The 22,848-nt window shown below is 43.0% G+C and overlaps 1 protein-coding gene across 1 annotated transcript in view; it reads left to right on the top strand.

The window, feature by feature from the left end:
* Window positions 1–22,848, top strand: part of ARID1B (AT-rich interaction domain 1B) — a 405,190-nt gene that overhangs the window by 340,487 nt on the left and 41,855 nt on the right. The window contains 1 exon segment of the mRNA XM_061207638.1: window positions 6,071–6,398. Within this exon segment, the coding sequence (XP_061063621.1) occupies window positions 6,071–6,398 (328 nt within the window).

The raw sequence follows: 22,848 nt of genomic DNA, 5'->3' as shown, positions 1-22,848 counted from the left end.
GGGGTAAGTTCACTTCCATTTTGAATCTGCATTTGTGGTCTTCTTTACTCAGTCAGTTTCTCTCCTAAAGCAGTGGCTGAAAGTACAGCATTGTGAGATCAGTCTGAGAGAAAGGTAGCGTGGGAAGAAGGTTTTTTAAATGTAACTTTTTTTTGCATAGCAAGGATCTTGCATACATGAAAAATACTCTCAAAATCATTTGTCATTAGAGAAGTGAAAATTAAAGCCACAACAGTATCCGCAACACACCTACTGGAATGGCTAATATTTTTTAAAAATTGGCAATATCCAGGATGTACAGTAGAGCAATTAGAACTCTCATAGGTATTGTAGTGGAGTTTCTTACAAAGTTAAAAATGCACTTATCATACAACCTAGCACTCTCATCCCTATAGTTAACCAAGAGAGATGAAACATATCCACTCAGAGACCTGTGTGCAAATGTCAACAGCTTTATTCGTGATTGCCAGAAACTGGAACAGCCCAGATGTTCACAGAATAGAATACTACTCAGCAATAAAAGGGAACAAACGACTGATATGCACAACATTGTGGATGAATTTGAAAAGCATGGTGCTGAGTGAACGGAGCCAGACACAGTACACTATGACTCTATTTATATGACATCCTGGGGAAGGCAAAACTGTAGGAACAGAAATCAGATCAGCGGTTGCCAGGAGTGGGGATGAGATTGACCACAAAATGGCAACTTTTTGTCGTGATAGAAATATCCCATGTCTTAACTGTGCTGGTGGTTATAGGGCATATATGGTTGCTAATGCATATAAATTCTACCTCAATAAACATGACTTAATATTATGTAGTAGATGGCTATGTGAAGTGATGATTACTGGCCAAATTTACCCCTAATTCACAAATATGTTTATCATAGTATATAGCTAATTATCCATTTATTTTTTTCCCACTCAGGGTCAGCTGTCTATTCTATGATTTGTGCACCATTTTACCCTCCACAGCAAAGGGGAATAATATAGGACTTTGCGTGTAGTAGTTGTTCATAAGTAATTGTTGTATGGTTGAAACTGAGAAGTAAAGTAAGCGGAAGCATTTAATGATTCAATAAAAGTAGTAAGCTTGGAATATTAATTATAACTAGCAAATTTGAAAATGTAGAGTCAGGTACAGAATTATTTGTGATCCTCTAAAATAATGATGGTGACTTGAATAGAGTCTAGCTCCTGCTTCCTCTATCTGGTGCTTGAATACAACTCCTGGTGGGTTGAAATCTGAATTCATTTGGTGACCAATTTTCCAAAGCTGGTGTGCCAAGATGAACCCACTTGAAAACTGTGGGCTCTCGTACTTGGCTGCAAGACCCGTCCAGCTGAGGTGGGCTGGCCCAGCATCTGCAGCCTTCATTGTGCTTAATGCTGGAACCATCTGTTTTCTGTCAAAGCTAGTGCCAACAAATTACTAATCTATTAGAGAAACATGGAAATAAGATTGCACTTCTCATTCCTGGCTTTTCCTCTCATATTTTGCTTGGCTTACATATTTGGTTTTTGTTTATTTTGGGGAGAAAGATATGTTATCGAGTAGGCAAAGTGGGGGGGGGGGTGAATCATTTTTCACTCCTTCCACACATTTTCAAAAGATTATGGAGAAAAAATCATATTAATGCTTATTGATAATACTATTGTTGATGATCATGGTGATAGCTTTCATTTTTTAGGTAGTTCTATGCTTGGCACTGAACTAGTCACTTTCTACCTATTCCCCGTTATTATTGTTACTTTACCTGGCAAAACTGATGTTCCGAGAAGTTAAGTAACTTGTCCAAGGTCATGCCCCTAGGAAGTGTCAGACCAAGTATTCAAACCCAGTTTCTAGAGCCTATGCTTTATCCGTTGCTGCCTCTTAAGCCATTTAAAGCCTTTAGAAACCATTTTTATCCAGGCATGTGAGTTTAATGAGGAAAGTCTTGAAAGTTTCAAGGAGAAGAAAAGGGGACTTTGTATTTCTTCTACCAAATAGAGGCCTCTATAATGAGAACATATTCCCTTGACATGTGCTTTTGAGTGCCAGTTCGTGAAATCAGCCTAACTGATTGAGGAAAAATAAGATTGGGAGCCCAGCACTCAATGGGCCTTTCTAAGGACAAGTGCACGCATGCGTGTATGGGTGTGCATGGTGGTTGTGCCCTGACGCATACTCCGCCCGATTACAGAGTGCTTCCTGCTGTGCAACGAAGACCAGCTGCTGAATTGAGCAAAGTGATTGAGACCCAGCTCTTGTCTTTTTAGTACATAAAATGAATGAAAAAGCTGGAAGTCAGGTAGAGGGTTACTGAACATCTCAGTTGTTTCTTTCCTTTGTGTTCATTAAAATACAGCCCCTGACTGCCAGTTAAACCCAAGGTGCAGGAACCCAGAGTGACAATATTTCTCTGTTCCAAGTATGAACGGCATTCTACTTCAACTATAAGCAGAATTCCACAAAATCAGGGACCTTACTCTCATATAAAACTGCATTGTGGGCATAGTCTGCAACAACCAGGTAAATGCTTGTTTTATAAAACAAGATTAAAGTGTCATTTCATTTCCTTCAAAAGCAAAGGGTACATATGTTTTCACTGAATAAAGTTTCTTACCAAATGAGTCGCTTATCAGGTGTTGAGGGGGGTGGAAACTAGCTGCAGAGCAATAGCAAGAATACCTGAATTGATTTCATTTGTGTTCAAAGTGTAAATGAGTTTGTTTCTTTTTAATAAAAGCAAGAGCCAGAAAGGCGCGCTGGATCTCACTGATGTTATCAGATAATCTGGAAGTAAAGGGCTGTGAGGTCAGTGGGGCGGGGCGGGGGGAGTCTTCAACCTGCTGCAGAGAAGAGTTCCGAGGACTGTGCTCTGGGAAGGCGTGGCAAGAGGCAGGACCCAGCATCCTGCCCATTGCTCTGCGTCCCTCCCAACCAGGATGAGCGTAAGGTGTCCTTTCCGCGGAGACGGTGTGATGGGAAAACAGATGGGGACCTTCTGTGTGGTCCCGTGGGACGGGAGATTCAGAGCAACCTCAGAACTTTTTATAAAGAACTTTGATAAACAGTGAATGTTTACCTTTTGCTTGAAAACAGTATCAGTTTGATTACATCTGCAAAGGCAGAGTATCTTCATGCAAAGGCAGTTTAAATTTGAGGTGCTGGCATAAAAGATTAACTCACAGTGCAGCTCGGAGGCACCTGAGGTGATTTATGTTGAACCTCTCCTGTCCCTTCCTTCCCTTCCCTTCTGTTTTCCTATCCATTCCACCTCCTCCCTCGCTCTGTTCCTCTCCAGCCTTTCTTTGGCTTCCAGGGATATTCAGGGAAAAGTAGCTGCTGGCTGTAACAAGCCACTTTCTGTGTTGGTGGAGCACTTTCTTAAGAAGCTTGTCCCAAGACCGGTCTGTGGCGGGGCTCAGCAGATGACGGCCACTCTGGCCGGCCGTTGTGTTTGTAACGCAGGGGCTGCCGTTTGTGTGTGTTGCTTCCAGCCACGTCAGGGCTGCAGTGGCAGTTTAGTTTTGACAGACGCCATCTAGCCCACAAAGCCTAAAGTATTTAGTCCCCAGCCCTTTACAGAGGGTGTGCCCGGCCCGTGGTCTGTGTGAACAGTGACCTTCACACCGTCTCCAGTGAGTAATACACTTCATAGACAGCCACGTAAGAGAGCTCACGTGAGGCGCCTAACAGAGCAAATACCAGTCAGTGCTGAATAGTCTGGGCTTCTTGCAGATTTGTAGGTGGTCTGCACTTGAGAAGACCTGCTTTCACGACTGTGATGATAATGTGATGTAAGTGTGGTTTTCCTTAAGTATTTGAGAGGCCAGTCAGGGGTGTGGCTAGTGGACAGCCCAGGTGCAGACTGTGGCTCTGAGGCATTTTAGCCACGTGACCCTGGGACAGGCCACTCAACATCCCGCACCTCAGGCTCCTTCTCCCTAAAGTGAGGATGATAAGGACAGGGACCTCTTAGGCTTGATGTAAGGATTCAAGGAGGTAATGCAAAGAGCTCGAAACTGAGCTTCGCACACAGTAAATACCAATTGCTGGCTTTTATTGTTGTTACTAATCCAGTCCAATTTCTGCTGGAAAACCTGGAGAAGCTCCTTCTCACCTTCAGAATAGGTCCCGGGCTTGGAAGCCTGGTACACGGGGGCCTCTTCCCTCTGTCCCCTTCTCACGGCCACACGAAGCTCAGCAGTGACTTGCTCTTGAGTTTGCCCTTTCGCTGTCTGTGCCGTTGTCCACGGCCTCTTCCACAGGCGCTCCCTGCCTCTTCTGCCTTAATCACCATCCAACAGGAACCCCCTACCATTTTTGCACTCACGTTTGAGATACTTTACATGTTATGTCATTTAATCCTAACGACAACTCTTCAAGTAGACAGTATTGAAGAGGATTATCTCTGTTTTACAGAGAAGAGAATGAAACAAAGAAAGGTTAAAACAACTTAGCTAAGGTCACATGGTCAGTATATATATGGAGGCCTCCCTCAGCCCCAGTTCTCCCAGATCCCAAAGCCTGCCCCACACGGACGCCTGGGTTGCGACCAAGGTGGTTTTTCAAAGACTTTCACTCAACCCCCGACCATGGACAGCCCCCCGCATCCCCACGCGACACAGACTTATTCTTCTTTCTCTTACGCTTTTCACAGTGGCGTAACATTATCTTTTTGTTTTTGCCACATTATCACAGTGGCAAAACATTATCTTTTTGTTTTTGTGTTTGTATTTTTTCTCATCTTACCCCTGCTACTCCACCTTATACACACACACACACACACACACACACACACACACTTAGGTCATGAGCTTCTTGAGTACAGGAATTGCATTGTATTTAACTTTACATCCCCTGTGCCTAGAACAGTTATGTTATATAGATGAGGAGATTCTTCTAGAAAGTAGTAAGGACAGCTGGAGAAACACTAATCCATATTGTACAGACACTTATCCTTTTGCATATATTTCATTTCAACAGTCACTTATTGGGAGGCAGCGTATTTTATTGGTTAATTACATGGGTTCCATAATCATTTTGCTTGAGCTTGAATCCTAACCTACTAGCTGTTGACTTTCTTCATTTGTAAGTGGAGTCTTGGTCGTATCTACATTTCATATAATTATTGGAGAAAAGAATGAAATCATTGATGCAAAGCCCTTAGCCCAATGTCTCATACATAGTATGGTTCAGCAATTATTATTAATGAAGTGGCATTATATATGCCTTCAATTTACTTGAATGTAGTTTATGTGCACTCAGTCAAAATAAAAGGTGTGGAAGGAGAGAGAAAACAAAACTACTGAACTAGTCCAGGCCATTCTACTCCGTGAGCACGTGCCCCATGTGAGCAGAGATGGGAGGTGAGACTGTGGACGCTTATCTCGGTCTGGGACCCTGCCTGCTTCCCATAGTGCCACCATCTCGCTGGGCTGAGTGCCATGCCAGTGCTTGAAACGTATTTCATAAGACGTGGCATCTAGTGCAAACCAGCCACTTTATCTGGTGCTCAAACAAAAAAAATCTTCCAGACACCAGAGAAAAGCCGACTGTGCTGGATTAATGTCGCATTTCCACATGACACCTCCTGTGGGGTTTTGAAGGGTAATTTTGACCACATGTGCTTGTTTTCTTACACCTTCTGAACCCTTTATCGTAACTGTCCAGCGTGGTAGTGAGGTAGTGGTGCAGTCTCAGATTGGTGTTCACCTGCGGACTTGGGGCTGAAATACTTATTGCAGTTAAATTTTGGTAAGAGTACGAGGTGCTGGATGTGCTAAAGCACCGCTCAGCACTAGCATCCCGTGTCCATTCATAGATGGTCTCAGTGATCAGCCTGGGTTTCCCTCCATGTTACAGTGGTCCTGTGTGGCTCTTTGCCTTTGGAATGTGCAGAGAGAGCGTATTTTGAGACTGCCAACCTCATCAGCGCCAATAGGGGAAAGGGTTAATGAGGATAATGACTAATATTCTGTGTTGATCACATTGTTGGACACAAAGTGTTTCCAGTGAATGTTTTCACAAGTTCAAACATTAAGTAAAAGGCTTTAATTTGTGTTTGATTTTTGTTTAGGTAACTACTCCAGACCCCCAACATATAGTGGGGTGCCCAGTGCAAGCTACAGCGGCCCAGGGCCCGGCATGGGCATCAATGCCAACAGCCAGATGCATGGACAAGGGCCAAGCCAGCCGTGTGGTGCTATGCCCCTGGGACGAATGCCATCAGCTGGGATGCAGAACAGACCCTTTCCTGGAAATATGAGCAGCATGACCCCTAGTTCTCCGGGCATGTCTCAGCAGGGAGGGCCAGGAATGGGGCCACCAATGCCAACCGTGAACCGTAAGGCACAGGAGGCAGCTGCCGCAGTGATGCAGGCCGCTGCGAACTCGGCACAAAGCAGGTATGCCGTCGGGCGGGCGGTCTGTGTGTGGATGTGTGCACACACGCGGAGCCCAGAGCTGCGTCATCCCCGGCTCACACGGGGGTGGAGAGCAGCAGAGGGTCCCTTGGCTTGGCCATTCCTTTTGTGTGAAATATATTCTGTACCATAAAGGTCAGAGAAGTAAATAATAGATCATGTTGTATGAGACATGGAAGAAGGAATCACTGGTGGGCAAGTCAGCTGTGGGAGGTTATTTGAAATGGCTGTGAATAGTCACTGCAGCAAGCAACCTAGAGCCAGCGGCATGGCGAGTGTCTTTGTGGTTCCACTTAACACAGTGAGGTTTAGGCAGGAAATTCTAGAGCCTAAAAGCTGGCTAAAATCTAAAACATTCAAAAAGAACTTCTCCCTTTTTTTCTTTTTTTTACCTCACCATAAAAATCTTTATTAAAATAGAAACTTTGTATGTGTACATATGTGTATTGTGTGTGTTTGTCTAAATGTATATGTGTGAGATTTATTACTTCATGTTCTTATGTTGTATTTTATTTTTCTGGGCATAGCTCTCTCTCTGTCCAAACCAAAAGGTGGTTAATAAAACAAGGATTATAGTTCCGAAACTTTAAGTTGATAGAGCAAAGGCTCTAGCCTCAACTACTTACTTGTTTTTAATCCTGAATTTTAAAATTAATTCTTGAAGTAAATACTTGACCTATATAAAAATAACTGAAATTAAAATTTAGGAGGCAAAGTGAATATGTTTTAAAAGACTCACATGTAAAAATGTTTGAATTATGTTTAACATATGTCAAGGTATGATTTAAAACAAAGGACACTGAAAGATATGTATGAACATACAGTATCTTCAGAAGAAAAGAGAGAAGATTCTGAGTTTGTCAAAGGGAAATAAGAGCTCTGTGTGTGTGTGTGTGTTGTGTGTGTGTGTGTGTGTGTGTGTGTGTGTGTTTAACTGTATCCCTTTGTTGCTTTTCCTCTGAAGTTGCTATTCGGGAATTTTAGGGACCCTTCCAGTCTCACTGTTTGCTCCACATAATAAAATGAAAGTCAGTCATATTCTCTCTCCCTCTCTCCCTCTCCCCCTCTCCCTCTCTCCCTCTCCCCCTCTCCCTCTCCCCCTCTCCCTCTCCCCCTCTCCCTCTCCCCCTCTCCCTCCCCCCCGCCCCCTCATCCACGTTACAATTATTTAGGATCTTCTGAACCCCAGCACTATACCTCTGAACTGAACCTGTGCAGGCTGTAGAGAGAATGTTTTAATAAACCTGTCCGTGAGGACTGGTTTGGCTGGTCCAGTTAAGTTCTAATTTAGGTTTAAATGAATTGTCCATTGTCACAACTCAAAAAGCACAAGTTATTTCCTTTTTAAGGAGAAAAGTACTTGATTGCATTTGACATGAAGCCTTGGATAGTGATCTGGGAAGAAGATAACTGTAGAGATTAAGGCATAATTGTTTGATTAAAAAGCCTTGCTGTGCTCCCTTTCTGAATCAGTTTATATATAATTTTATATAAGTTAATGTATAAGTATACATCCATGCATTTTCATTTTCTTTTTCTAATCGGTAGACCATTCCAAAGCCTCACCTTCACATTCCGCCCATCAGAGCTCTCCAGGAGTTTAAATGGAGACTGTTTATTTTTTGGCTTTTACCAAAGTCAAAGCTATGCTTCAGAACTGTAAAACTGAGACTGGATCTGAGAATCTTACTTTTCTCTCTCCTTTGCCCTGTCCCCCCCCACCCGCCTTTTTTTGAAGGATTGTTCTCCAGCTCCACTGCCAGGCAGCTGCATGGTACAGAGTATTTTATGCCACATTCTGTAAACTCCACACCTATGTGTGGAAATAACATAATGGACAGGGGGATTCCTACTTGTCTACAGAACAAATCCAAAGAAGTTGTTCTTCTGTTCTACTTTAGGCCACCATACATTAGGTCGCCTGCTTATCCCAGCCAGTCTGGGGCTGGCGGACGCCCCATGTTTTCTTCCCAGCACCCCAACTATGGCAACTCTCAGGCTCCCATGATGAACCAGCCTGACCAGTACGGGTAGGTAGCAACATGCCCTGACTTGCTGCGGGTCCTGGGCATTTTTTTAAACTGTTAATGAACATGCCATCTGGCTGCGAAAGGAACGCCCAAAGTAAGAGAGTGAAAAACCTAAAAGGAAATCCATCTCAGAGGGGGCTGTCTTTTGTTTATTTTTGTTTGTTTTGGGTTTTTTGTTTGTTTTGTTCTGTTTCGTTTTTCATTCTCACCAGCAGTACTGTGGTAGTTTGGTGGAGACCTGCATGCCGTCCCCCAGATCCTGTCTTTGCATGGCTTCGGCATGGCTTCTTTCCTTCGTGCCTGAGACGGAAACAAAAACTTTTATCTACGTAAAAGTAATGAAGTCACCTACTCCGGCGTCATGTCCCCCACTGTTGTTGTTGTGTCGTCTAGGACTTGTGTAGCACCGTTATCATGACTGTGTTATTGTCATTCCTGCCACTACAGGGACCTGCTTCCACTCTCGCCCTGAATTCAGAGTGCGGTGGCCCCATGGAGCCCCACTGCAGGAGGCAGGGCTTAGGTTCTTAATAGGACTTGCGAGGGGCCTCGTGGCATCATCACTGAGCAGACATCTGCGCCAACGATTTCTATTATTTCCTTCTCCCAAGGAGGTTTAGAATATTAAAGTCACCAGGAGAATACAACCAAATAATGCAACACAGAATTTTTTTTCTAAACACAGTGTTGCCATATTATTATCAGTTTCGACACAGGAATTACATACAGCAACAAAAAGTATCTCTCTTCTTTCCCACTACAAAACTATAATATCAGCCTGTCACTATCTTTAGGTTAGTAAATACTCAAAGTATATTATTATTGAGTGTTATCTAAGCAAAAATATTTTTACTGATATCATTTAGCACATAGTAATAATAAGCTTATCTCACGTAGATTGAATAGTGTTAAGGAGTTAGTTTCAGCAGAAAGATACAACAATTTTGTAAAATAAAACCGGAAACAATCAACTAGCTTTGTTTAAAGACTAAACTTACAGAACTGTGTTTTCACTACTTGTTATGAATGCATGACACAGAGAGCTTTTTTATAGCTTTATATTCAATATACATTTATTTAGGTAACAAGAGCAAATGATAATTTTGCAATTGAGAGTTCTAAATCCTGTAAACATGGTCCTAAATGTGGGCCAACAAATAAAGAATTCTGTAAACATAATCCTAAAAGTGAAATAAGCATAGAATGAGGTAAACATACTTATTTTGGAGAAATCATCTTTCCTCTTGTTTCCTTTCTTGTGCTACTTTCAAGGTCACTTCATGAGTTAGTAGGAAGATAACAGTGGGGGGAGAAAAGCATTTATCATCAGCTGCTAATCCATAGGATCTGTCCTTTACCAACTCAGGAGTCCTATTTAGACCCACAAAGCTAGTTTGGCTGTGCCTTGCCAAGCCACATTAAGCAGCTGTGTAAAATGAATTTAAATGGCATGCATCAGAGTAAAATGTCTTCCACTGGGGCAGAAAATCAATGTTAGCTAACCAGCACGGGAAGATCAAATCTGCATTTCAGCCAGCAGCATCCAGATAGCTTCCTTAGAATACACCACCTCCTCCTTAATTAAAAGTAAGAAAAAGGAAGATGTTGGAGTGATTCTTTGTAAATCGTATGAAGCACAGTTGGCAAAGGCTCATCTTTGCAGCCCCATCTGTGTTAGCTTTGAATTTTGCCGTTTGCGTTTGCACTATTCTTTCTAAAAAAGAAAGAAAAAGTTTTATTTCTATTTTAAATCTTCCTTCCTTTGCACTTTGCAATATACATAACCTGTTGTGCCCTTTTTTTAAAAAAAAAAAGTAGAGGCTTGAATGTGAGAAAACATGTATAGTACATGTTTCACTGCTATGGGTTAGGAAATTTGATTTTCAACATGTTTTTGCTTAACAGCTCATTGCAGCAAACTTGAGTTTTTGCTTTTGTTCTTGTTTTCTTTCCCCATTGATAGCTCTGTCAGGTTAAAGTTAAGTTGGCAACTTGAAAAGCCAGTCCACTAAATGGCAGTCTCTCAGGAAGAAGTGGCCCAAGCCTTTCAGAAACACAATATTCACAGAGTTGGTTATAATGACTTCTTTCTCAAGTCAGAATCCCAAAGGACCTAGAGCCTAAGAAAGAATCTGAAAAAGACAAATTAGTGATGAAGGGAGGGAGGGAGTGTGTGTGTGTGTATATGTGTGTGTGTGCGCAATTAGAGACAGAAAGCTAACTGCAGAAATGAAGGATTATGGCAATTATGCTTCAGGCTTTTTCAGCTAGTTGGATGTAAAATAATATAGAGAAAAAACACACAGATTAAACTTGTTAGAAGCTGTTTTACTAATTCCTTTTTTAAGAGTGACATTGTGAGAGTAAAGCTGCTGCGGTGAATAAGTTAAGGAACATATGGATGAATTGTTTTTTCTTTGTCACCTTTTGAGTAAAGGACTCCCTCATTTTGATTTTCAGACGATTTACAATAGAATGTGATGAATCGTACTGTTCAGGTACTAGATTAGCTGAGTAATACTATACAATAATTTGAAATTAGCAATTTATGTGTAATATCTGTCCAGGACCTCCCCCCATACATATTTGATATACTTTTTTACTCAGAAGATGCCTTTCTGTGTTCAGTTTTAAAGCATTTCTAGATCATGTTCTATTCTTTTGAAGTAATGAGAAACAGAGAGTGGGAAATACTAGTTGTCTTACTAAAAGCCTAGTCAGGGCTGGCGGATGACGTTCATCTTCAGTCCAGTTCTGATGGCTGTCTGCAGCATCGTGTCGGAAGGACTCTGAGACACTGTCGAAGCACAGGCGAGCCAAGGTTGGCCAGAAGTTTAGGAAAGACTTTGGCCTACTGCTTCTAAAGAAGCATTTCCGTGAATCCCAGGCTATAACATAGTCCTTCATATTTTTTGAATGATTGACCTCTATGCTTAACACACACACACGTAAAATAAATTTCCCTCGGTCATTTAGTGTGTTTTGCATTCATTCTTTCATTCTAGGTGGCAGCCACCTGGTATTGTCCGACAATTGACATGTCTGCCCAATATAGCTGATCTGTGGATTTGGATATTTCAGCGTTATCCAGATTTTTTTTTTCTTGGAAATGAGCTCCAAGGATGATGCATGACTTCAGTGAACTTACGGAAGGCCTGGCAAGCCCTAGACCTTTAAGCCATGGTAGATTTTGATTCCTTGAAGTCAGCCACCCCCAGCACCTCCTATATCTCAACTTTAATCAAGTCTTCAGTGACTTGAGATGGTTTGTGTCAAAGTCCTGGCACAGATCTTTAGGATAATAATATTTTCACCAGGATAGGTTCCAAGAGGATATAGAATTTCAGTTGTACAATAATAGAATTTTAGAGCTGGAAAGATTTTAGATGGCATCCAGTCTGTACCCCTCAATTTTATGATGAAGGAAACCAAGATCTACAAAGTTACCTGCCATGGGTTATTTAGTTAGTTACAGGCGGGGCAAAGTCGACCCCAGGGCCCTGTCTCCTAGGCCTATTGCTCTTCCTTCCACTTAGTGCTGTCTCTGTAGATTTTCTTTTTTTAAAAAATCTCTTAATTTTACTTCTCCCTCATGTCTAAAGGCAAATCTGTTGATACTAGTAGAAAGCAAACATTAATCAGTGTCTTATTGGAGATCCTGTTTCTTGCATCGAAGTCTGGATTGTTTTTCTTTAGCTCAGCCTTCGTTGCATCTGAAAGGAAGGGAGTGCTTTGCTGCTTTCCACTCAGACTCCCTGCACATCATGAGTAGTTTGTTTCTGGAACCACACACCTTATGAAGTGAAGTGACAGTTTACTTGATGGCACACAGTTGGGTTTGAATTTCTGTGCTTTTCACCCTTCGATTGCCCACCAGTGGCGCTTTAACATGTTGCATTCTTGAGACTGGAGTGTAGCTGTTAAAATAAGGATTCTGAGTCGTGCAAGAGTAGAAACAGAAGTTGGCATTTTTACCCAGATAAATGCATACACCTACGTGATGCTGATACAAGCAATATCTGTCATCCTCTTCTGTCCCTGAAAGACTCCCCATTGAACCAACTTAATATCAGACAGAGGAAGACTCTCAGACTTCTTAGTTTTTTAAAAAAAAAAAAAAAAAGAGCAAAAATGAGTCAATTTGAAAAGTCTCATTTCTCCTGCCGAGGAGGGAATTTTTATACTGAATATCACAACTCTGAGTCTGGAGACTTACATCTTAAGTCATACCGAAAGCTAGGATAACTGAAAGTAGTTTTTAAATATTTTTGTTTTTAGTAAAGTAGGAGATTAGGGATTTTAATTAATATTATTTTCCAATCTTAGCCACTCTTTTAACAGGGTGAATAAATTTCATGAAGTCTTAACCATAAGGTAGCTTGATCAGTAGCAGCCTAACAATTGATGTCGACATGGCTGAATGTTTTGTGAGAGTCTGAGCAGTGGTTCCTCTGCTTGGGAACAGCTGGCTGCACGTACAGACCCTGGTGGATTGGGCCTACGTAGACACTTAGACCTGTGTCTTATGTGCACCATCCTCCCCTCCCCCCCCCCACAGCTTCCAGCAACTCTTCTTTAGTGGGGTGTATTTATAATTCATTTCCCCTGTTGCTATTTGCCAGCAAGGCACTTCTTCTCTGTTTTTTTCCTCTGAAGCCAGTATGACTCAGTCTGCTGATGGGCTAGGAGGCACTGATGTGGAAACACAGTAATGGAGATAGTGCATTAACACATCAAAGAGAAGGGGCGAAAACGCATGTGTGTGCGGCCTCAGTTATAGTGGGTCCATGGGCTTAAAGAGCTGTGAGTGATCTGTGTTAACTAAGAATTTAGCCCTTTGGATTTTGGGCAATTAGGTATTAAAATAATAGCTATGATTTGAAAAGTCATGTTTGAAAGACAAAGCGAAAAGATTTCAAAGGCTTAAATAGAGTTTTAATTTTTACAATTAAATGTTAGCCTTTGTTTTAACATCTAAACACTATGCTTTAATTTTTAGCTCCTTTTTTGCCTTCAAAATTTAGAATTTGAATGCATATTGCTGTGTTGGTATTTTAAGATTATGATTTCAATCAAATCTTTCAGAGTTCCAGAATTATTATAGCAGCCATAAAGTACATTTATTAGTCTTCAAATCAAAAAGTAGTAAAACACTAATTTTTAAAATACCAAGAGAGATTTTTTTTTTTTAAAGTTTAATGAGATCCAAGGAATCAAAGTATGAAATGTACAGCAAACCTTTAATGGACTAGAGTCTGTGAAGTTCCTTAAACCACCGGTTGTTATCTAGAGAGATTTTTAAATATACACACACCCCCTCACCCCAGCCTCACGCCAGGTGAGGCTCGTGAGCCTGTATTTTTTATAAACCCACTGGGTGATCCTGGTGTAGAAAGCCAGCACAAATCTGGGGATTGCATTAGGGATTCCTGCTGCTGAGGAGCACTAGTGAAAAACACAGAGGGAAGAGGCAGGAAAGCCCAGGCTCGGAGAGCCCGTGCTTTGTACCTGATAGACGCTGACTGAAGAAAATACCGGACTAGAGCTGGGGACACTGGATAGAATTAGAAGGAACTGATGTTTAAACAGACCTGATACCGTGACTCAGGCTTTGGCGACCTTTTGTCTCACTTTCTACCTCTGAGCATCCTCTCAGATATCAGTATCTTCCTGATACTCTGAGATATTCCAAGTTCCCCTCCATTCCTAAAACTGCCTTCTTTATTCAGAATGTCTTCTATCCACGTCCCAGCCTGCACCTCTCACAGCTGGGTGCTGTCCTTACGTCTAAGAGAGCTCTCAATGTTGTGTGTATTGGGTTGGAGCTCTGATTAACCGGACGAGTCTTCCATCAGTGGAGTGTGTGCCCAGGTTTACTCATCCAGGCCACTTGTCTTCCTTTCTAACCTCATGGGCCCACTAACATCTCTTCCCCCACATACCACATACTCACACCGGACAAACTGGGAACATCACATCTAGAATCAGCATTACAGTCTACCCGTCACTGGAAAAAATCAGCAACACAGCCCAGCCAATCCCAGCTCTTCAGAGTTGTTAAAGGTAGGAGTGCTGAGATCATATTTGTCTCAGGTAGTACCATTGGCCTCAGCACCAACCTGCAAGGCTTTCAGGTTGAAACCAGGAAGCGTCAAGTTGTTCTCGGTCTGAAATCTCATAACCTCAGCAGGGTTTGGGGCTGAAGGCAACAAGAACAGTTTGTATGTGATGAAGAGGCTGTGATCCGGGTCTTGGTCTATCCCAGTCTGGGGTTGGGGAGGTGTCATGGGTGACCGTGTGAAGATCATAGGTGGGGGGCTGCATTGTCCGACTGCCCAGAGGGCCTCTTAGCAGGTAGCATTAAGCCTGTGTGAGCAACTCCCTGAGGCTCTCCTAATCTTGACCTTCATTCTTATTTTGAACTCCATTTCCATTACATAGATTAAAAAACAAAACAAAACCATAAGCTTTTGTCCCTTGCTTTGAAAGTTAACTCTTACTGGATTGCCTTTGATTGTTAAATACCTCCCAGTGCGAACTTGCTGGATCCTGCCCCTCCTGCTTCTCGGGGCAGAGCACCTGGTGTGGATGTAAAGAAATATAGTTTTGCTCAGCTATCAGGCCTTTCTTGCAACATTTTTTACCCTAATTTTGAACGGTGTTTTGCTGAAATAAATTAAGTAACTTTGTGGCCCAAGGCCACCTTTAGCTCAGAAAATCTGTAAGAATTTTAGAAGGATTTTTTTGTAAGTTGGAAATAACCATATTGATATATTTCCTGGCACTGCAGCCCTGGACAAGTGCATTCCTTGTTAGAGGGTTTGACAGAATGTTGCTGTGGTAAAGTGTATGAGATGCGGACCTCAGGACCCAAATTCCATTTTTTTTTTTTTTAGCCGACAGACTGGTCCATTAAGATACAAGAAGTCTGAATGCACGTGAGATCTGTGCCTTCTCAATTGTCCCCTCCTAAAACAGCCCTGGGGTCAGCTCGTTGCTGCCTGCTACTTGGCTCCTCAGTATCTGCCACGCCCATTTGCTGCCTTCGTCGGGGTGCCCAAACCTCCAAGGAGACCCATTCCCGTGTCAGTTCGCTCTCCCTTACGGCTTGTACCCAGGAAGGGGGTGTCCTGGTGCAAAGGTGGGAACTCCTATCGCTGAGAAGGAATAGCCTTCTTTGTAGATCATTCGAGGTCTTAATGGTATTATGATCTCAAGATAAACTTTCTTAAAGATCTTTAATATAACGCAGTTAGAAAGGGGCACTTTTTTCTTTCTAAGGGGGACGTCAGAGGCAACTAGTTTTTCTTTCACAAGGTTCAACAGATCCCATTTTTGCCAGACAAGGGAACTATGCCAGTTACGTCTTGTTAGAGGCCAGTCGGAAGCCACGGGTGCCAGCACCCACCCCACAAAGTGCCGGGGTCACCTCTTGCAGGGAAAAGACAGGTTTGGGGCCCAGCGCTGCCCCTGTGGCTTTCGTAACGCCCTGCCCTTGAAGGAAGTGCTGATGTCAAAACCTCTGAATGTAGCATCTTCAAAAGGGAGTTTTTTAGTTCATTTTTGTATGATTGCCAGTAAACAGTTCATAATAACAGAACAATGGGTTTAACAAACCAAAATCAACTTTGAGATGAAGAGAACATTCTTAGTTATCAATTACCAAAATTCAAGGAGCCAGATAGTTTTTGCACTTTCTTCACACTCCGACAAGGAAGTCTCTCGCTTCAGAAGCCTAGAGCTCTATTTGTTCTCCTGGCTGCTTTGAGAGAGAAGGTGAAGATCAGTCAGCTGCTTTAGGAACAACTAAAACGGGTTACCTGCACTGAAGCGAAAAGGAAGTCCTGAATCTTGAAATTGCACGACAGGTGCCGTTTTAGAGTGCGTGGCAGGAGCAGAACTGATGACAGGTTGGAGCCCTTTGAGAAGTCTGCAGGAAATGGTTAACAAAGAGGGAAACAGGGTTTCTGATGTTACAGGGTTTCAGGAGATTCACATGGAATATGCAGGATTCCTCCGTGCTTGGTGGAAACAGCTTCACTGAGATGCAGGGGTGAAAATACAGCTCTCTGGAGAAAGGTGGAGACAACCAGGAGGAATGCTTTAGGCTCAGAGAGAGCCCCTGTGGGCAACGCCACGTTATATAGGCCCATGGCAGAGACACGCGTGGGAGAAGTTATGCTCTGAAGAGTTATCTGCAAATATACACTCACTAAAGACCGTTCTGGAGAATTTGCTAACAAAGTCATTGCTCCCCTCTATTGAAAGGGTCTTTTTCATAGAGATGTTGAATGTTATTACATTCCTCTTTGCCCATGCTTAAAGGGAAAAAAAAAAAAAAGAAAGAAAACTTAAATGTATCAATTACCAAAGGGTTTGGGGAGTTATTAATTTATAGCTGGGAAGTGACTGATAATTGTTGCTCTAGCTAATTTGTTGCTGTCATCATACCCACTTCAGCTCTCCTTAAAGGAACAGGCTGCCTTGAAAAGAGGTGATGTTCACAACAGGGAAGATCTTAGAAAACAGACCAAGAAGTATTGTATAGGGTGTTCCTGCCTAGGGAGGAGGGCTGACGGAAAGGACTCGCCCTCCGCTTCCCAGACTCCGGTCTCCAGCTGCCTCCGCGACGTGGCCTCCTGGCAGCTGAGACCCCACGTGTCCGGAGCGCAGCTCACGTCTCTCGCGGGTTTTCCCTCGCAGCAGCGGCCCCTCACCTGCCCCTTGTGCAGCCGGGCAGCCAGGGGGCGTCGGGCCACCTTTTCTTTCCCCACAATGTCTGACTCATCACCGAGTGCTGCCGGTCTACCTCTGAGGGAGCGCTCAGCTCTCCGTCACTCCCACCCGGTTCCGCGCGCCACCTTCTCTCACCTGGACTCGCGTGACAGCCACACACCTGTTGCCCTGCGTTCGTTCCTCCTGCCTCTGGTGTGACCTCCCCGCCGCCCCCCAGCCAGAGGACCATGCCTTTGAAATACACATCCTTTTCTGCCATTTCTCCTGCTTAAACACCTAGTCTCTGCCGGCTCCTCTTAGGGTACAGGCGAAACCCCAGGGAACCGTAAGCCCCACGTGACCTGGCCCCGCCCTCTCCCTCTCATCTCTTAATCTCTTCTCTCCTCTCCTCTCCTCCCCTCCTCACCTGATTGAGTCCCTTTCCATCCCTCAGATCTCACCTGAGGAGGGGGGTCAGAGGGGCCAGCACCCCTTCCTCAGGGAGCGTGCTCTGACCTCCTCATTATAAGCACCCCCCGTGTGTGCACCTCTCCTTTATCCGCACGGCGAGGTTGCAGTTGGACACTCCCTGCTCTGGTTACTTGACTCGTGTTTGCTTTTGTCTGGGCCTGCTGGTGGGCTCCTTCCTCCCCTTCCCCTCCCACACCCATCATGAACACATGACTAACTGTCAGCTACACAGAAGGTATTTCTGACTAATTTTGTTATTATAGCATGCCTTCCTGAGTGAAAGGGGTGCGATCGTTTTTTAAAAAGTAGTGTGTGGCTGTGCATCTTTCTAGGAATCTACAGATTTTTAAGTCATTGGCACTTGCATTTGTTCTTTGTCTTTGGTTTAATGATACAAGCGCCACTTTACCTTCACAGGGTTGATTTCTAGCCAAAGCAACTGGCTTGTTGAGATGATAACATTATTTCCCCACTAGAACTGCAGTTGCATTTGCTGTCACAGGTGTACTGGTGGATTAGCCACACCAAAAATGGGCTGCAGTTCGGACAGCTTTCACTTCTGTTTTGATTGTGTTGTTTTGGGGGCAAAGCTAGTGATTTTCATTCTTCAGATATTAGATTTTAAATAATCTTGGCTGAATGTGTCCCTCTTGGTACTGCTTTGGAAGAGCTGCTGTGTAACTTAGGTTGAAAGTCTGTTTCACCAGTGATCCGGACACGTACGTGCAAATTATTTGTTTATAAAACCGATTATTTGTGTTTATTAAAATAGGGCATCCTGTGTAATGTTATATATACGATTGGAGCTCTCCGAGGTTAAACTGCTGGAATTGGGCTTTTCAAAGTTTCAAGTTCCTGGTTCTGATAACTACTGGGCTTAAGTGGGAAAGTACCCCAAGTTTTAGTGTTAGTCTCATTTATTTTGTCAGTAAGCAGTCTTTTCTGGCTTCATAACTTAAACTACATCCATAGTGACAGTCCGTATAGAGAAAGATACATATGTTTGGCAGTCATACCGTTGTCCAATAAAGCATGCACTGCTTTATGTTCCTTTTAAGCATAACTCAAGAATGATATTTTCAGTGCTAGGATTTTTCAGAGTGGAGCTTCTCTCCGTGTGTCTTTGCCACTAGGACTTTATATAAAGTGGCTTCACTCACGTGGTGTCTATTTCCAAAGCATTTCTTCTGTCTGTCCCTACCCTCCTCCAAAGAGCTGTATCAGAAATCCATTCATTTTCAAAATAAACATTTCACACTTTCCAGTCTATCCCTATTGAGAAAAAATAGTGGTGATTGCTAAAACAATATGGCCTAAATATTCTTTTAAAGCACGAAAATCATATACAGACTTCATTTTACTTTAAATTTTATTGTAGTTGACTTAAAAACACGATATTTAGAAATGTGTGGTTACTCTGTATTGGATTTCATACTGACATTTTTACCTGCTAAATTCAAACTGTGGTGGGAAGCTGTATTCTCCTTTCTGTTTTCACGGTGAACCATTGGAAATGGTCACTTTAAAATTGGTATTTGCTTCTGGGTTTTTTCCCCCAAAGCCAGCCCTTTATCGGCAGATTAATGTGTAATGTTTGAGAAATCTCCAAAGTGAATAAAAGGACGAGCTATGAGAAACCACTTGTGTGTGTGTAGACCGAGGAGTGCTGGAGGGAAGTGCGCTTGCCAGCTCCACTTCGGAATCATTCTCGTTGTAATAACCTGCTTTTTGTCATGGAATGACAGATCTTAAACACTTAGGTCTAGTCCCAACTGAAGACCAATTCAAGTGCCTCTGGTTACTCTGCAAGTCCGGACGTTTACATAGCAACCGCATACGTCACACCTCGAGACTCGACTCCCGACTCCCGAGCCGAGCCGGGGAAGTCCTGCGGGCTGTGCCCCGGCCCCCTGGCCCCCAGCCAGCACAGGGCCGCGTGGTAATAAGCGCCTTGTGATTTGTGGCACCGCCCAACACGGTCGGTTCCACAGGGCGCAGTCCAGTAGCTGCCTCAGCAGCATAACAGCAACAAAACGTTATTTTCCAATGTTTATCACCCCTACCCCCCAGACGTTATTGGGCATTCATTGCCACAGCCATTGCGGGTTAGGAATCCGTGCCATCAGGAGAGCGGTCATTCGTAACAAAAACCATCTGAGCCCATAGACCCGCTAGAAACAACATCCCAGCAGTTCACAGACCCAAAGATCAAGGTAGGGCACTTTGCTCTTCCAGGTACAACTTAACGTTTTGGTAGGGTTTTACGTTGAAAATATTTCCCTCATGTCAGTTTGTATTTTTGCCTGTTTTTGTTTTGTTGCTCTTGTTTCCTTTTGAAAACAAGAAACTGGTGACTTGTTTCTTTGCTCTCCTAATTCCATTTGGAGCATTCCAAATGTTGCTGTGGTCAGAAAGAGAGCTGGTAGTCGGTGAGCACTGCCTCTGGAAAGCGACCAACATCTTCTGAGGCTGCTGTGGTCCTAGTAATGGTAGTCAGCCCAACCAAATCAGCTTTCTGTTGTGAGCCCTGGACATGCTCTTATGTCAGCGACACCACAGTAAGTTGGAGCGCTCGGCCTAGTCAGAGAGGCAACCGTCTTATGTTTCCTTCCAAAAAACAAATTGTCTCGATTTCCAAAATTCAACAGAGGGCATTGAAAGCTCTTTTTTAGTATCAAGCCCATTTTGCTTGTTCAAAATTACCAATAGTCTTGGCAGTCATTTCCAAAGCAGTAATGAATAGGATTTCTTCTGTGATGATGACAGACTGGCTCTCTCCCCCATTTAGACAGGTGGCCAAGTGCTATGCTCGTGGCCGCACGTGCCCTGCTCTCCTGGGAAGGCCCGTTTCCCTCTCAGCTCCTTCCTTGCTTGGATACTACGCAAGAGGCCCGTAGTACCCAGGATAAACTCCCTCCTCAAGGCCGGTGTCCAGGGGGCTGGTCTGTCCACTTCCACTACCTCTCACTGTGTCCACCTCACTGAGTGAGCCCTCCAGGAAGCCCAGAGGAAGGCACCGCTCTGATTTGTCACTTTCTACACCAAAAGAGGAGTACAGTAGACAAAAGGAAAGAACACAACAGGCTGCTTTGTCTCATCGAGAGTTAGCGTTGTTACAGGGCCCTTAGAGAGAAAGTATATAGCATACTGGGCTGAAAGCAGGCTTGGGGACTTCTGTTTCTGCCACTTACTGTGTGTCTTCAGGCAAGTTATTTAGTCTCTCTGATCCTTATTTTCTTTCTCTGTATGTGAACATAGTGCCACCTCCCTTCCTCCAGGAACTTAAAAAATTAAATGTGTAAACTACCTAGAAATCATGCCACGCATATTTGTAAGTACTTGATAAGTTATTGATGTTATTATCATTATCAGTTCCTCCATGTTCAGATGTAAAAACTGAGGCTAAGAGAGCCAAAGTGATTTTCCCCCTGGATCCCAGTGACCGTGGAAGGTGTCACTAGTGACAGAGTCCAGAACCCTGGCTTTTCAAGCAGACTCTTAAAACTATAGGCATAGTTTAATTGAGGAACGTTGTAACCAGCAACTGACATCCACCACATGGACCTTTAAATCTTTAACTTTTTGTTATTTTAAGTATATTTTTTAAAACCTCTGTTATGTGCACTTTCATCATCTTACGGTGATTGAAGATGAACTGTGCAGACTTGGGGGAGAAATAATAGATTAGAGTTGGGCCTTTGAGGTTACTTAATTGAACCATCTGCCTGATGGATTTTATACTCTGATTCTCTTTTTCCACCTTAGTTATAAACAAGTGTGCTTAAGGAACTGTTAGTTTCATACACACGTTAGTTTCACCACATGTGAAACTGAATTTGGTGGAAGTTTGAAAAGGGGGCCATCTTTCAAAATGCCTATGCACAATGATAATGTTCTCTATCAATTCATTCATTTAACAAAGACTTTTTAGTAGCTGTAATGTGCTCATTTGTACTTCTCAGGAGGCATATACACCTATAAGAGCCAAAACATGATCACAAATTATTTTAATATACAAAGGAAAATGCAGAAGCTATAAAGCTATAAAAAGCTATATAGGCACAGAGTCTGGAGAAGGCAGAGCTTCCAGGTCAGAGAATAAGGGCGGCCTTCATAGAGGAGGCTGCCCCTAAAGCTGGATGTTGAAGGACAGGTCAAAGCAATCACTGACTTGGAAGTAGTCTCCACAAAACACAGCCTGTTCATAAGTGAAGGATGCTCTTCATGTGATTTATCAGCTAAGAAATTAAGAGGACAGTCCCAACAGGTGCTACTTGTTTTCCTTTGAAACAGTTACACACATGCTAAATCGTCTTTTTGAATGAAACACCTCAGAAGAGAACCTAAGATAGCGAAGTCAATGCCAACAGTCTACATTGCTGATGTTTAAGTCCCTAACCATATAGGGGTATGTTCATAGCTGCTGGGCAACGTATTATAAGTATTTGATGACCTAGGGGTTAATAGGAAGCCGTTGGGTGATCTTGGGCGCACCCTAATGAACCGCCGTCTAGTCCCACCAGCGTTAGTTATTCGAAGGCGGGGCAGGTGAGCTGCGGTTCAGGGCAGAAGTAAGACTCCCTCCCTCCCAGAGCTTCACTCACAACAGTAGCCTCTCAGACTTCTGGAACATTCTTTCCAAACCGTCATAAGTGTTAGTTTGTACAGAACTTCTCTGAATGGTTGGTAAAATATTTAAAAGAAAGAAAAGACCACTCAAATCTTTGGTACTTTGAATTTTCAGATAGACCATGTTTGAACTTCTTCTACCAAGCAGAAAGTTAAATCCACTGAAAACAGCTACACAAAAAGAATAGTATTTTTTTAATGACTTATGTTAATTTCTTAAAGAATCTCTTAAAATTTTTTTTTTACTATTATGCATTAAGAGCCACCAAATGACAGTTTAATGGAGGTGGAGCGGTTGTAATTATAATTAGTTTGGAACAGATAAACAACGTGTCTGGGGATTTTTACCTCTCCTATCAGCTCTACTCGTAAGAGTAAACGTTAGTCGCCAAAACTTTGATAAGTTTTTAAATGTATACTATTTACATAAGAAAAGCTTGACTACAACAGTGGAGTCTTTTCAAGATTTTGCCACATTGCCATCATCTTTCTTTTTGCATTGTAATTTTCCTGGGACAATTAAACCTCTCCTCCCCACCTTTCCCTGTCTCATTCCAGCCGTTAGAGACATGACATTATGTGACAGT

This window comes from Eubalaena glacialis, chromosome 12, assembly GCF_028564815.1.
Source record: "Eubalaena glacialis isolate mEubGla1 chromosome 12, mEubGla1.1.hap2.+ XY, whole genome shotgun sequence".
Lineage (NCBI taxonomy): Eukaryota > Metazoa > Chordata > Mammalia > Artiodactyla > Balaenidae > Eubalaena > Eubalaena glacialis.
The sequence above is the reverse complement of the archived record's forward strand: the minus strand, read 5'-3'. Positions and strand labels throughout refer to the sequence as shown.